At 23.6% G+C, this 13,916-nt stretch overlaps 3 protein-coding genes across 3 annotated transcripts; 1 reads left to right on the forward strand and 2 right to left on the reverse strand. All coding sequences in view use genetic code 6, as the record gives it.

The window, feature by feature from the left end:
- Positions 1-206: 206 nt before the first annotated feature.
- On the reverse strand, positions 207-7,956 carry TTHERM_00297160 (peptidase family C50 protein; the record flags this gene model as incomplete). Its single annotated transcript, XM_001013249.2, has 7 exons — positions 207-282; positions 338-742; positions 800-904; positions 956-1,128; positions 1,190-1,498; positions 1,551-7,797; positions 7,859-7,956. The coding sequence occupies 7 exons, from the start codon at positions 7,954-7,956 to the stop codon at positions 207-209; spliced, it is 7,413 nt and encodes a 2,470-aa protein (XP_001013249.2).
- Positions 7,957-8,810: 854 nt separating this feature from the next.
- On the reverse strand, positions 8,811-10,169 carry TTHERM_00297150 (flavin containing family amine oxidase; the record flags this gene model as incomplete). The annotated part of the gene is made up of 1 exon (XM_001013248.1): positions 8,811-10,169. One exon carries the CDS (start codon positions 10,167-10,169, stop codon positions 8,811-8,813), a length of 1,359 nt encoding a protein of 452 aa, XP_001013248.1.
- A 1,720-nt stretch (positions 10,170-11,889) lies between these two features.
- On the forward strand, positions 11,890-13,386 carry TTHERM_00297140 (60S ribosomal protein L23; the record flags this gene model as incomplete). Its single annotated transcript, XM_001013247.3, has 4 exons — positions 11,890-11,905; positions 12,372-12,584; positions 12,644-12,715; positions 13,262-13,386. 4 exons carry the CDS (start codon positions 11,890-11,892, stop codon positions 13,384-13,386), a joined length of 426 nt encoding a protein of 141 aa, XP_001013247.2.
- Between the last annotated feature and the right edge of the window lie 530 nt (positions 13,387-13,916).

Here is a 13,916-nt window from a genome sequence, read left to right on the forward strand (position 1 = left end):
AGTATACTTAATCAAATTATAAAGAATTAAAAGAATTAGTCAATAAAGCATGCAGAGAATAATTAATTAACTAATTAACTTACTTACTTACTAAGATAACAAAATGATTTTATAAATATAAATAGTTTTTATATAATTTTTAATAGTTAATTTATTAGTAAAATTTAATAAACAAATTTTTAGGAAAATTTTATTTTTAAGTTCATTCATTTCATGTGGAATTAAGTTGGGATTCCAAAACAAACAAATGATGATCCATTAAGCCATTTTAGTTTACATTCCCTTTAATTATTAAAAAACATTAATTATTTTAGAAAACAAATATTTATAAAATTACTCTCTCGACTGTAAAAATGCTTAGCTAAAATCAATAGGTTTCTTCAAACTAGCTTTTTCAATAATTTAAATTAATTTTAAAACCATCCTATCAGTATCTCTATCTGTTATATCCCAAAGACTCCCAATAAGGACTTTACAATTATTCATTAAAAAGTATAAGCTATTTCCTGTAACTTCGTATTAATGAGAGTTAAATTCTAACTACACAGCTTATCTAGCTGATTGACAACCAAATAGCAAAATAGCAGATTTTATGTTTTTTATTTCTTAAATTTGCTTTTGATTTATATAGAGCTCTCCTGCCCCATGTCCGATGTATGTATACGATTGATAATTTTTAAGTACTTTTTAGAGTTCTTTAGTACTTACACTAAATCCACTAGCACCTTCCCATGACCTTATCCTGGTTTAGAATAAATAAAAGATAAAATTTTTAAATTAAATTTAATTTAAATATTACGACTCAAATTTATGTTAGAATTTAGATTAAGTATGAACCAGATCTCCAGAAGGGTTTAGTAAATAATAATTATTAGAGAAATTTACACTGTTATTAGGGGTGTAACTAAATTGAAATAGGATTAAATATTTTATTTTAATAAAAAATAAATTATACTTCTCATAAAGGTATTATAAAGAGGGTATTCTATAGAAAGTTTAATTATTTTCAGAAAAGCAGTTCATAAATTCTAAAGGTGCCTGTAAAAGATTTTCACTTAGAATCCACATCATTGGTTTTCTTTATGAAGGATTATAGCTTTTTTAGTACTCATTTTATAGTTTGCAAATCTTTTAAATTTGTAAAAATACTCATTGATTTAATCATGTGAAAGCTAAAAAAAATTGATACCTCTGAAAAAAGTTATTGCTAAGATTGAAAACCTAAGTATTACAAATATATATTTTGAATGCACATCAACTCAAAAATGAGCTTTAATTTTGTTTAGTTCAAAGTTATAAACAAAGAACATTTAATCAAAGAGAATAACAGCTCTATTAAATTATTTTTTTCTTGAATTAAAATATGCTTTTCAAATAAAGAACATTGATCATTTGGTTAATTAGCTATGCATATTTATTCACATTAGTTTATCCTTACTAAAATATCTTACATTATTTTTTTTTCTCTTTCTGTTTATTCACTTCCAAAGAACAAAAACTTTTATAAATTAAATATATTAAAAAATTAGAAGCTAAAAATAAAAATTTACTATGTGATAGTCAAGAATGGTTTGAGTTTGGCTAAGGATTTTCTCAAGTTATTTGTCATTGCTATATCTACTTTTCCACCAGTTATTTGGATCAACTTAAGACTTTCGCTTTTTTTCATCGTTTCTCATATCAGATTCATTATTTTGAAGTATTCTTTTTATGTCATTTATGTAGTCTGAAAATAAATTAGTTTGAGATTGACTATTAATTCTAAAATTAGAATAATTTTAGTTAAGATGATTAAACTTTGATATTTGAATTGCCCTTTCGTTATTATAATCAATAAAGTTTAATATTATCAAATCATGTTCTAACTTTATTTGTTAAAATTAATAATGCCTCTAGCTAAAGTTATCAATCCTGCTGTATTTGAAAGACTTTTATAAAACTTAAGTTAGGTCACTTTTAGCATATTTGCTAATGCTAAAATCTCTCATACTTGTTCTCAATCTTTTGAACTCAAAATTTATTTAAGCTTGCTAAATACTATTTACTGAGCTTAACTTTTCAAACTGCCCTAATTATTTAGAATTAATAGCTGTTTCTGTTTCATCCATCATTAGATTATTTTTTTATTTTACTTTATTTTGCTAATTTTGTAATTTTTATTCACTTTAATCACTTGACATGGATGATGACTGCTTCATGCTCGAATCTGGTTCTTCAAAATTTTCTTATTCTAGCAAAATAGCATCTTACTACTCTGATAAATCTTATGAATTAACAAGCATTTTTTTATACATGTACGAAGCATCAAGAGCAAACGATTCAGTAATGAGTTATCTGCTTCCATCCAAAAACAAAGGAGCTTTAACTTAGGAAGAAGGCAAACATGAACAATTTTTTACAACTGTATTATTTTAATAAACTTATATTAGATATGGAATTTCTCTTAATAGCTCTTTTATAGTTTCATCAAATTTATGATAAAGATAAAAGAATTGCTTTGCATATGTCAAATTATATTATAGATAAGAATTATGCATCAGCTGGCATAACTACCTAAAATTAATTAAAGCTATAAAATTTCCATGTATTTCGTCACATAAAACTGTTGGATTTTTACTTTAATTAGAGTTTTCGCTCATGCTCAATCTGCAGTCTGTTATTTTACTCAGTAAGTTTAATGATTGCATTAAAGTAAGGTATCTCAATGTAAATGAATAATAGTTTTTATGAGATATAATATGGGAGCAAAAATCTTCATTTACTATGAAATAAGTTTATTACTTTGAGTTATTCTTATCGATAGAGAGAATATTATAAAATAATTAGCATACTCCTGAAGGAAATTTATTTAGTTTTGAATCATTTATTTAATTCTGATTTCTCGAAATCATTTTCTTATTTTTATTTATTTCGACACTTCCATTTCTTGACATTTCAGAATTCTCTTACAAATTTTGATGGAGTTATGGATTGAGAAAATAGAATTTCTTTTTTGAAAAAAATATCATTTCACAAATTTCACTCTCTAAGTTTTTATGATTTATACGTACTGAAGAGGTAAACAAGGAAATCATGTATTGCATAGATATTTTATACATTTTTGTGGATCTTAAATCTAAATCTTATGTTAAAAGTTTATCATTTAGAGACTAGATGAAATTACTGAGTTACATATTTATAACACTGGATTTACGCTTGCTAAATAAATTATGAAGAGTTTGTAGATTAAACTATTTTTATAACAATAGATTACCTATTATATCAATTAAAACGCCGTTTCTTAAGAAATCAGAGTAGTCCTTTAGAATAGTCTAAATCCTTAAAAATTCATGCAAAACAAGGAATCTAATACTAGTTATTTGTAAAAGCTTTCCATAATATTTAAGATTATTAAAGCAATTTAAAGAATTTTAATTCTTGCAATATAATTTTAAGCATTGAATTAGCAGCTATTATATTCTTTTGCTTCCTGTATTTTTAAAGTAAGAAAAGCCATTCCCTATGTTCAGATACTCTACTAAATCTCCTAATATTTTATTGCTTGAGGAGTATTTCCTGTTATTGACTAAAGTCTAAATTTTAGTAAAGGGATTGATGATAAATCCTATTTGTGACTGTTAAGCACTTATCTCCTATTAAGTCTTCGCTGCAGCATGGTACATTTAGCATGCGCCTTATTAAAGAGAATAGTTTTCATAAATGTCACTTAAGTTACCTACAGCCTTTTCAAAGCAAATCGAAGTTAGCTTTTTAAAAGCCTTCTCCATGAGTTAAGTAGAAAAATATGATTGATTGCTATTTCTGATATACTAGGCGCAATATATATGCATTCTTAGGCTTAATACTATATAATCTAGTTTTAGAATTTGTTTATTTTATGAAGAAATAGAATTTCTATCATAACTCTCTATTTCATTTTCAATCTCATCTGCCTCCTTCATGATATCTCTATAATGAATTTTAGTTGTTTATTCATTTAGATTGTCTGGTTAAAATGAAGCGATCTTGTTGTTTTCTATCCTAAGAACGTTAATTTCATGGATTATATACTTTATTTAATTAGTATTTTTTTCTATAAGCTTTCCACAGCTCACTCTTTTGCGTTTTAAGCATTGTTATATTTCTTATAACCAAGATTAAATATCTTCAATCTTTGAATTGGCTTTAGAGTAGATTAATAATTTTTTAGCTTCATCGGATTTCTAATTTTAATGGAGGACCTAAATATATTCTTCCAACTTTTCTTCTATTCTCAATTCAATAAACTTAAAAAAAGAATCTTCTTTTATATCCTTATCACTTTAAAAACCAATGCTATACTCTTAAGATACACTAGATAGTTCAGAGAAATCTTTTTCATGAAAATCTAGTGTTGTATTTTTCAAAAACTAGCCTTCATAATTTAAAAACCTCAATAATAGTAATTCAAATACAATAATATTTGCTTACAAAATTCCAACTTAAAAGTAACTAGCTAATTCTCTTATATACTTAAGTGTGTGTAAAAACTGCTTAACTTCTCTCCATGATAAATTTTATCTTAAAAAATTGAATTTTGGTATTAAGGGAGACCCTTGGATGTTTTCAGAAGCTAGTAAAAAATTAACTATAAATGAATGAGTGTGTTATAAATCCCAATTCTATTAATTTGAGCCTGTATTATGCTACAAAATATAGTATATGTCTTCATTTATTTCTAAAAGCATTAAAAGTATTTAATTGTAGTATGTGCTTGATTCATAGAGAACTTATATTGCAGTTAAATTTTATATTGAAGCTGTGTCTTTTAGTTTATTTTCTAATATTAAACAAATAATTTTGTTGATAAGAGTAAGCTTCAAGTTAATAGTTTTAAAGCTAATCTACAGTGCAGACTTTTAAATGTTAAATTTAGTGTTAATTATTTAAACGATCTTTGTCAAAACTTGAATTAACACTTTATTAAAACATTTTTCATTGCTGACATCTAAACTGTCTACATTATGAAAAGACTCTAGATTTTTAACTGTCATTCTTCTAATTATATTTAAATTTTTTTGCATTTCAATAGATTCTTCTGTTCCAAATTCATTTTTATCTCTTTACATTTATGTAATGCAAAAATCACTAAATTCCATGTATTAAATAAAAAAACCTAATTGTTCCAAAAGATTTTTTTCGTTCCAAGAAAGTATCTATGAAAAATTGTTTCCTATTTCTTCAAAAACTCCTTATAAATTAAGCTTTTTCAGTTATTAGCTTTTCTTTTTCTTACTAAACATATATTTGCAGACTGTTTCCATCATTATTTAGACATACAACTGCTAGGAATCGATTTGATTTTTTAAAACACATTCTTTGAATTCATTGAGCTTTTTATTTAAGCATTAAACTATATGAGAGTTTCTTATTTTTTAATCTATAGATGCATGGTGTAAATAAACTAAATTTATTACACAGGTACATTCTAACTTTTTCATAAGTTTCTGTAAATCTGAAATGGCTTTTTATTCTTTCTAAACGCTAGATACTAATCGTTAGCTTTCTTTGATGTTTTAGCAATCATTTTAAAAGTTATGCATTGAAATAAATAGCTCAATAGACCTATCTGCAACTATACTAAGCTTTTTATTCAAATCTATATTTTCTTACTAAGCGAATGCTAAAATTAGTGTATGAATTAAATCTAAATCCTCAAAATCTAAATTTTCTACTATAGTATCAACTAGATCTTATGATACATGAATATCCAAGTTATTCTTAAATAATGCTATAGAACATTTAATTGTATAGCTCATCTAAAAATTTCTAATCTCCTCCATCTTTTGTTTATATTCAGGTAGAGTTCTAAAAGATCTGCCTTTAGATGATTTAGAATCTATTTTATCAATATTCTAATATCTGTGATACTTAAACATATCCTCAACTAATAACTTTATTTAAACAGAAATAACTTAGTAACCACTATTTCCCCCTTTCCTTCTATTTCTTTTGTAGTTGAAATAAATATTATCTTAATCTTCTATCATACTTAAAAAAAAAGTGAATATATAGAATAAATTTTAGCACCTAATCTCTTAGCGATTTATTTCTTACTCATTAATCAGCTCACAAATTTCATTTTAAATAATCAATATATTTAACAAATCTTAATCAATAATGTCATTTTAAATATTTTTTCTTTATGCACCAGTGCTGTCAGACATCATACTATTTGACTTGGGTTTTTCTAATTCTTTTAATATTTCTCGATTATTTAGTTTGCTATTAAAATAAATATTTTTCAGGTCTTAAATTTAATTAAAAATCTTATAAGCCATCATTACTTGTATACCTCCAACTTCCTTTATATCGAGTTCTTAGTAGTCTTCACACAATCTATAAAATTAATCTTCTTCTTTTATTTTTTTTAAAACCACTTGCTATTGAAGGGCATTTGCAGGTGCAGCGATTTAAATGAAATTCTCCTAAAAAATATTCTCCTTATTATCAAAGTATTAATTTTCAATATTAGCATTAGCATTTTGATTATAATTGTTATTAGTCGTATCTTCAAATTAGTCATTTTATTTTATTTATTCATTTTTTTCTAATTAAGTATTAGATATTCGCTATTTACTCTTGCTTCTTCTTGATTTGCTCTTACCATTATTATTACTTTTCTAATTTTTATTCATGTGTGGTTAAGTAACAGTAAATAATGAACTTGCATTAGTATTTTGATTCTTATGTGATAGCTACTCTTAAACAATAGTCATACTTTCTTGGTCACTATTAAATGAAAAATTATTTAAATTTTACTATTACTCATATTTGAATAACTATTTCTACTATTATTTTTATTAAAGTTAGCTTTTTTAGAAATTATTTTCTTCAATTGCTTATTTTTCTTCTTTTAATGCTGAAGAAATCTTTAACAATATACTTATATGTTATATCTTTTAGTTATAAGGTATTTCACTCAAATAAAGTGCAATTTTTTCAATTAATTACAAGTCTTCTAGTTAAAAGCACAGTACTTCTATCATATTTATAACAATTTTATTTTCAAAAATCTAAGTGTATATTTTTTTTGAGCTCTTGTTGGATATGAGTTATATACAATCCACTATTATAGAATGAATCATATTTTTTTAAAAACTATTTTATTTATTTAGATTGAGTATATCTACTAGCATAGCACCAAACTAATCTATTGTAATATTCTCTTAAGTTAGGTGATAAAAGTAAAATGAACATATAGTACCTTAATCGATTTTTTCATTTCCTTTGAGTGCATTAATTATCATTTTATGTGTTAGGAATATATAATCTTTAAAGTAAGAGTCTTTTTCACTGATGACAATAGAGGCGAGTTACAAATTAGATTTTGTTTCTTCATAGTAACTGCTAAATCCTCCAACAGTTCTCTACAATAATTTAATTCTTGAAATCAATACATATGTATTCTTTTCTTTATCCTTTGGATCATCAGTACTCTTAATTATGTCAGCTTCTAAATCAGTTAAGTTCCATCTTGGATTTGTTTTTGAAAACTCGTAGTAAAAGCATGAAGGATTTTTTTATTGGTAGTAATAATATTTACTTAAAAGTAAACCTTCATCAATAAAAGAATTATCACCTGCAAAAGATATAATTTTCATAATTATTATTTTCATATCTATTTTAAGCCCTTTTTTTGTAGCTAATTATATTGCTTTGAGACTTTCTAATAAGCTATCTAAAAATATTTTCTTTTTCATATCCTTCTATGCACACATAACTTAAAGAAATTTAGTAACAAGGCTAACTGAATTTTTCTTTAAATTTTACTAAAGCCTAAGTGATTTGTTTGAAATAAAAATGTAAAGATTAATAATTAAAAATAAAAATGTTATACCCTGCTTGCTAAATAAGCTAAATAATTTAATGGATATTATTTTCCTACCTCAAAAAAGTAGGGTCATTTATCAACTAGATAGCATTCTCATAGTTCATTTTTATTTTAAGATTACAAATAATATAATTTGCTTTTGAGATACTATTCGATCAATAATAAACAATATTTATTCTATTAAAAATTTCAATGTGTCTTTTAACAAATAGTTTTTAATTAATATCTTTTTAAATTTGAAATTATAAGTAAGGTTTTTTATTTTGCGCGCAAAATAAGATAATTATTTCAAGGCATATTTTGGTAAAGTATTCCTTTAAAGAATATTCATATTAATTGATATTTGAGCTCAAAAAAAATTGATTAGCATAGCATATATTATGGAGAGTTGATCCATACCTAAACGATTGAACGCATATGGCCACATTTAAAAAGAATTTAAGAAAAAAGAATGGACCAAGAATCTTGTGAATTAATTTTAAAAGTACTTAGTGAAAAAAATAAAATTATTGAATAATTTATTCTTTATATAAATGATAAAACAAACTCATTTCCATCTACTAAATCTTGTAATCTATAAATTCAAATATTCTAGTTAATTTGAATATTTATTTATTCTGATTAAATACTAAAAATTTCGTAGAAAAAGGAAATATTTTCTTATTAAAATTCATGTAATAAATGAAAATCTTTGTTTAAAAATTGAAAGAAAAATAAAATGAATCTACTAAATTTTTTAATTTTTGAAATAAAAATATTAAATAATATGTTGTAAAAATAATCATTCTGGTTTTTTTAATTTAATAAAAGATTTATTTAAAAATTTAAAGGAAAAGTCAATATTAAAAATCCTTCTAAAATTAAAACTAATTTCTTTAGTTATAAAAATGAATTAAGTTAACTATTACCAATAATTTATACAAACATAAAAATAATTAATTTATATTTTAACCTTTAATCAATTTTAAATTTATAGTTAATCAATTTGTTCTTCTTAAATATCAATGATTTTAGCTGCCTCTCTTAATCCTGTTTCAAGAGCTCCATGTATGGTAGATGAGTATCTTGGATTTGTTGATTCTCCTGCAAAGAATAATTTATTATCAACACTTTGAGATAGTATTTCTTTTGAGTTACCCATATTTAAAGAAGGATAAGTATAATTACCTTCAATATACTCTATTTATGAGTATTCAATCCAGTGAGTATTGTTAAGCAAGCTTTCTATATCATCTCTTTTAAAGATTCTTGATAGCTTTTAGAGCAGTTCAGCTATTAGTTATTTTTATTTTATGGGATCATTCATATCTAAAGCAACGGGCTCAGTAATTAAACAACATAAGACATGAGATTACTCACTTCTTAAATCTGAGCAACTCCATACCATACCGATTGAGGATTACAATATCATAGAACCAAATTTATTTGGCCAAAATTTTTCTTTGAAGCTTAAGTGGAGTTTTCCTCCCTTCCCTAATTACAAACTTTATATTGCATGCTATTTTTTTTCTGGTAGAGGAGGATAAAATTCTATTTTACCTTATTTTAATTATGTTACTGGAACTGTAATCAAAGCGTATTTAGAATAAAATATTCTACCATTTTTATCAGTAATTTAAACAGAATAATTTTCTGAATTATTTTATTTATCCAAACTTTAAATATCAGAGCCATAATGTATACTCTTTACTGGAGTATTGTATTGTATCAAGTGTAAAATAGAGGCATAAGCCTTTTCAATTACATCAAAGTGAGACATATTTGTAATGAGATAATTTACATCATGGTCACTCTTCCACCCACTCTCATAGTCTGCTAATCCTTTAATAGATATATTTTTTATAGAAGTTCCATTTTCAGCACCCCAAAAATTTTCATAAAATTTGAAATATTTTTATTCTACTTTTTGTTGTTCTAAATATTCTAGTACAGACATATTTTCATTCAGTTGCTTACGATTCTTCATAACCATTTGATAGAATTCTTCCCTACCAGAATTCTCAAAGAAATGATCTCTTTCTAATAATACTTCTTCATCAGGACTTTCAATATAGTTATTCACTTAATCATCGCTTTGAATTATAGCTCCAACGCTTTCAGCAAGCTAAAAATAGGCACTTTCTTTAAGATGAATTTCCTCAGCTCCAGTTTCAATTGGAAAATCAGCAAATTAAGAGTTCTTAGAAATTCTTCCTCCGAAAGTACTCTTAGCTTCTAGTATGGCAACATTAAGTCCTTTTTATACAAGAGCATGAGCAGCAGATAAACCAGATATACCTGCTCCTATTACAATAACATCTTTAATAATTTTATTCATTTTATTTTTTTAGTTTAGTTTAATGTAAGAATGTTTTGTTTTTTTTTATTAAAGTTTATATTTAATATACTTAAAAAATGAATTATTTAAAGAGTGTAATTTTAAAATATAATCATCTAACTGGGTCACATTTTAAAATAAAAGGTCTATTTTTTTTTATGTAAGAAAATTGTTTACCACCAATTAATTAATTAGTTTTTGTTCTTTCTTTGATTAATTTAAATATCATCTATGAGTGTAATAATTATAAACTATGTTTAAAAATATTATTCTTTTTCATACTTAATTTAAAAATTACATTATTGCAAAATTAATAAATAGCATTAATATAAAATACTTAAAAAATATTTATTTAAACACGAGGTCTGATTTAGAAATTTACTTCTTACATTTATAAAATTATAAAAAAGTTTAAATCCTTTACAAGATTTTTAATAAAAGAATTGCTTTGAAAAATGTAAAAATTAAGTTAAAATTTGTAGTTTAAATTGCTCATGAATCATTTACTTTATTTGATGATTGTTTATCCAAAAGAATCACTTATTTTTTCTAAATTACATGCCATAAGATTTTTCAAAAATTTGTAACTTTTAAATTAATATTTTTTTAAATAAAAACAAAGAATTATCATTTAAATTCTTGAAAATTTAATTTAAACATATTTTTTCTACTATAAAAATATAATTATTTTTTTATAGCTACACATTTCATTTCTCTTTAAAATTTTTTCATTATTTCTAAAATTAGTTTGTTAACTGGAAAAAACCTTGGAAATATAATTTTCAAAATCACACTCTTCTAAAGCAAAATTTAAAAATAATAATGTAAGTTAAAAAATCGATTGGTAAAATAAATAAAATTTATTACTTATTAAACTTTTAAATCAATTTAAAAAATTTAGATTTTAATAATTCAAAATTCAGAAAAATTATCTTTCTAATAATAATAAATAGATTTTATTAGAAATTTAAATAATTTATTATTAAAAATTTTAAATGTGCTTTCATTTTAATTGCCGTGTTTTGTTATTAAATATTTTTTTATTGTTTTTTTATTTGTAAAAAAGCCTATTTTCCCTATTAATGTTTATCAATAAGTAAAATCATAGGTTCATATTAAATTATTGTGGTCATGCTTACTTAGAATAAATAAATTATTTATATCAAAAATTTATAAAAGACAAGTTAATAATAAATAAATTAAAAAAAATAGCCTAACAAATTAAAATAAAATTCGGCGCAAAATATAAAATATTTTTTAATATATCAAACTTAGTTAATTAATTAATTTTTTTATAAAATTTTAAATTTACAATTATTTATTTAAACAAAGATTAAACTGCCCATTTAAAAGAATAATTGGGATATTATAAAATAAGTAAGTTAGTAATTAATAGCAAGTTATTTAAATAGATTTAAGAATCGAATTATTTTTAATTAGAATAAATAAATTAATTTTATTAAAATATAAAATGAGTTAAAAAAAGAAAAATAAGAAAAATTACACTAAAATTTTAAAATAGAAAATGTTTATGGATAAATTAATTATAAACGTATAAATTTAAAAGGAAGAAAAAGATATGCAAATTTATCGGTGGAAATTAAGAAAAATAAGAAGGGTCAAAAACAAAAACTGAGAAGAAAGCAAAGGAATTTTTAATAAAGATAAATTAAATTAATAAGAAAATTAAAACAAAAAGAAAAGAAATACATAATACAAAATGGCTGCTGCTAGAGGTAATTTTAACTTAAATTTGTATTGATCAATTTCACAAATTTTTCATCCAGCCAGCTCAATGTTTTCGCATCATCATAAAGTCTCATAAAAAATATGGAAGCACTAATTGCAGTTAAATGCCTTTATACAAAGCTAAAATTTTCATTAAATTCTACAGATTTATAAGGAAATGTCTCTTTGATGCAAATAATAATTTGATGTTAAAATTAATATTTAATATGAATTGAGATAAGCAAAAAAAGTGGGCCTGATAAGCTTATGAATTTATATAAAGCGAATAAAATGCAGGATATTTAAATTAATTAGATAGATGTGTTGGACTTTGAAAAGTTGGATGAAAAATTGAATTTTAGGAGAAGATAAACAAACCATTAATTGATATTGATTAATTTGGTTGTTTTTCATAAATACAAAATTTTAAAATATGGATTAATTGAAATTAAATTTAAATTACTTAAATTATAGGTAGAGGTGGTTAAGTCGGTACCAAGGCTAAAGTTTCCTTGGGTCTTCCCGTCGGTGCTGTTATGAACTGCGCTGATAACTCCGGTGCTAAGAACTTATATACTATTGCTTGTTTCGGTATCAAGGGTCACTTGAGCAAGCTCCCCAGTGCTTCCATTGGTGATATGATTCTCTGCTCCGTCAAGAAGGGTTCCCCCAAGCTCAGAAAGAAAGGTAAACTATAAAATAACAATTTTTAAAAACTAATTCTAATTTAATTATTTAACTAATAGTTCTCTAAGCTATCGTCATCAGACAAAGAAGACCCTGGAGAAGAAGAGATGGTGTCTTCATCTACTTCGAAGGTGAATAATTTTAAATATTTTAAATACAAGGCATAAAATGAAAACGAAAAAATCATTAATCCCAATTTATTAAAAAAGTGATAAGTCTTGCAAAGATGTTATTAAATAATTACAAATATAAAGATGAGTAGATTAGGCAAAAATAATAAAAATTAAATCATTAGTAATAACTAAATAGAGTATAGTTATCAAATCAAAATAAATTAAGCCTTATGTCGTGTTACATAAGAGAAAAATTAGCATTAAAAATAATATTGTAGAAAATTTGACAAATGTCACTCACTCACTATCTTCTTATTCAAGACTTTATCAGCAAATAAATATATTCAAATTTAGCTTCAGAAAATGCTAAGTAGAATTTATAGCATTATTTTATTAATTGGTAAAAATAGAATCAATCAATAAATAAATAAATTATTGACTAAATATTTGTTTATTTTACCAATTTAGAAATAAATAGAGGGATAAATGAATTTTTTCATTTTACATTGAACATCTTTAATATTTTTTTGGAATAAGTATTCAATTTTTTTTTTATTTATATAGATAATGCTGGTGTTATTGCTAACCCCAAGGGTGAAATGAAGGGTTCCCAAATCACTGGTCCCGTCGCCAAGGAATGTGCTGACATCTGGCCCAAGGTTGCTTCCAACGCTGGTTCCGTTGTTTGAAAAAAATAAAATATATAAAATTATAAACTTAAATGTATACTATTAAAATGTGAATACTTTTTTAAACTATAATTGCCAAAACTGTTATTTTACATATTTGTAGTATTAATATTTTTGGTTTTATTTAAATCAACCTAACTTATAATCATATCTTAAAACCCTCATTTATAAATATATATTATTCTTATTTTACTTTATTTCCTTTTAACATTTTTTAGCAGCTCTATTTGAATATTTTGGATCATTAGAAAGTATTCAAAATAAGACACACTTTTTGATAAATAATTTCACCTTTCTCTAAATTTATATGAAGTGAAAATTAATATTTAATTTATGAGTATTATTGTGGTTCAATTAAATTAAAAAGCTAAATTCATACTCAAAACAAACAGATAATTATCTAAATATTCATAAAAGATTAAAAAGAGAATATAAATTAGAATCCTAATTAGCTAAAACATTAAAATAAGTCAATTTAAATTTCACTTTAAAGAGTATTATTTGATGTATAAATCTAATTAAAATTTATT

Source organism: Tetrahymena thermophila (genome assembly GCF_000189635.1).
Source record: "Tetrahymena thermophila SB210 genomic scaffold scf_8254688, whole genome shotgun sequence".
Lineage (NCBI taxonomy): Eukaryota > Ciliophora > Oligohymenophorea > Hymenostomatida > Tetrahymenidae > Tetrahymena > Tetrahymena thermophila.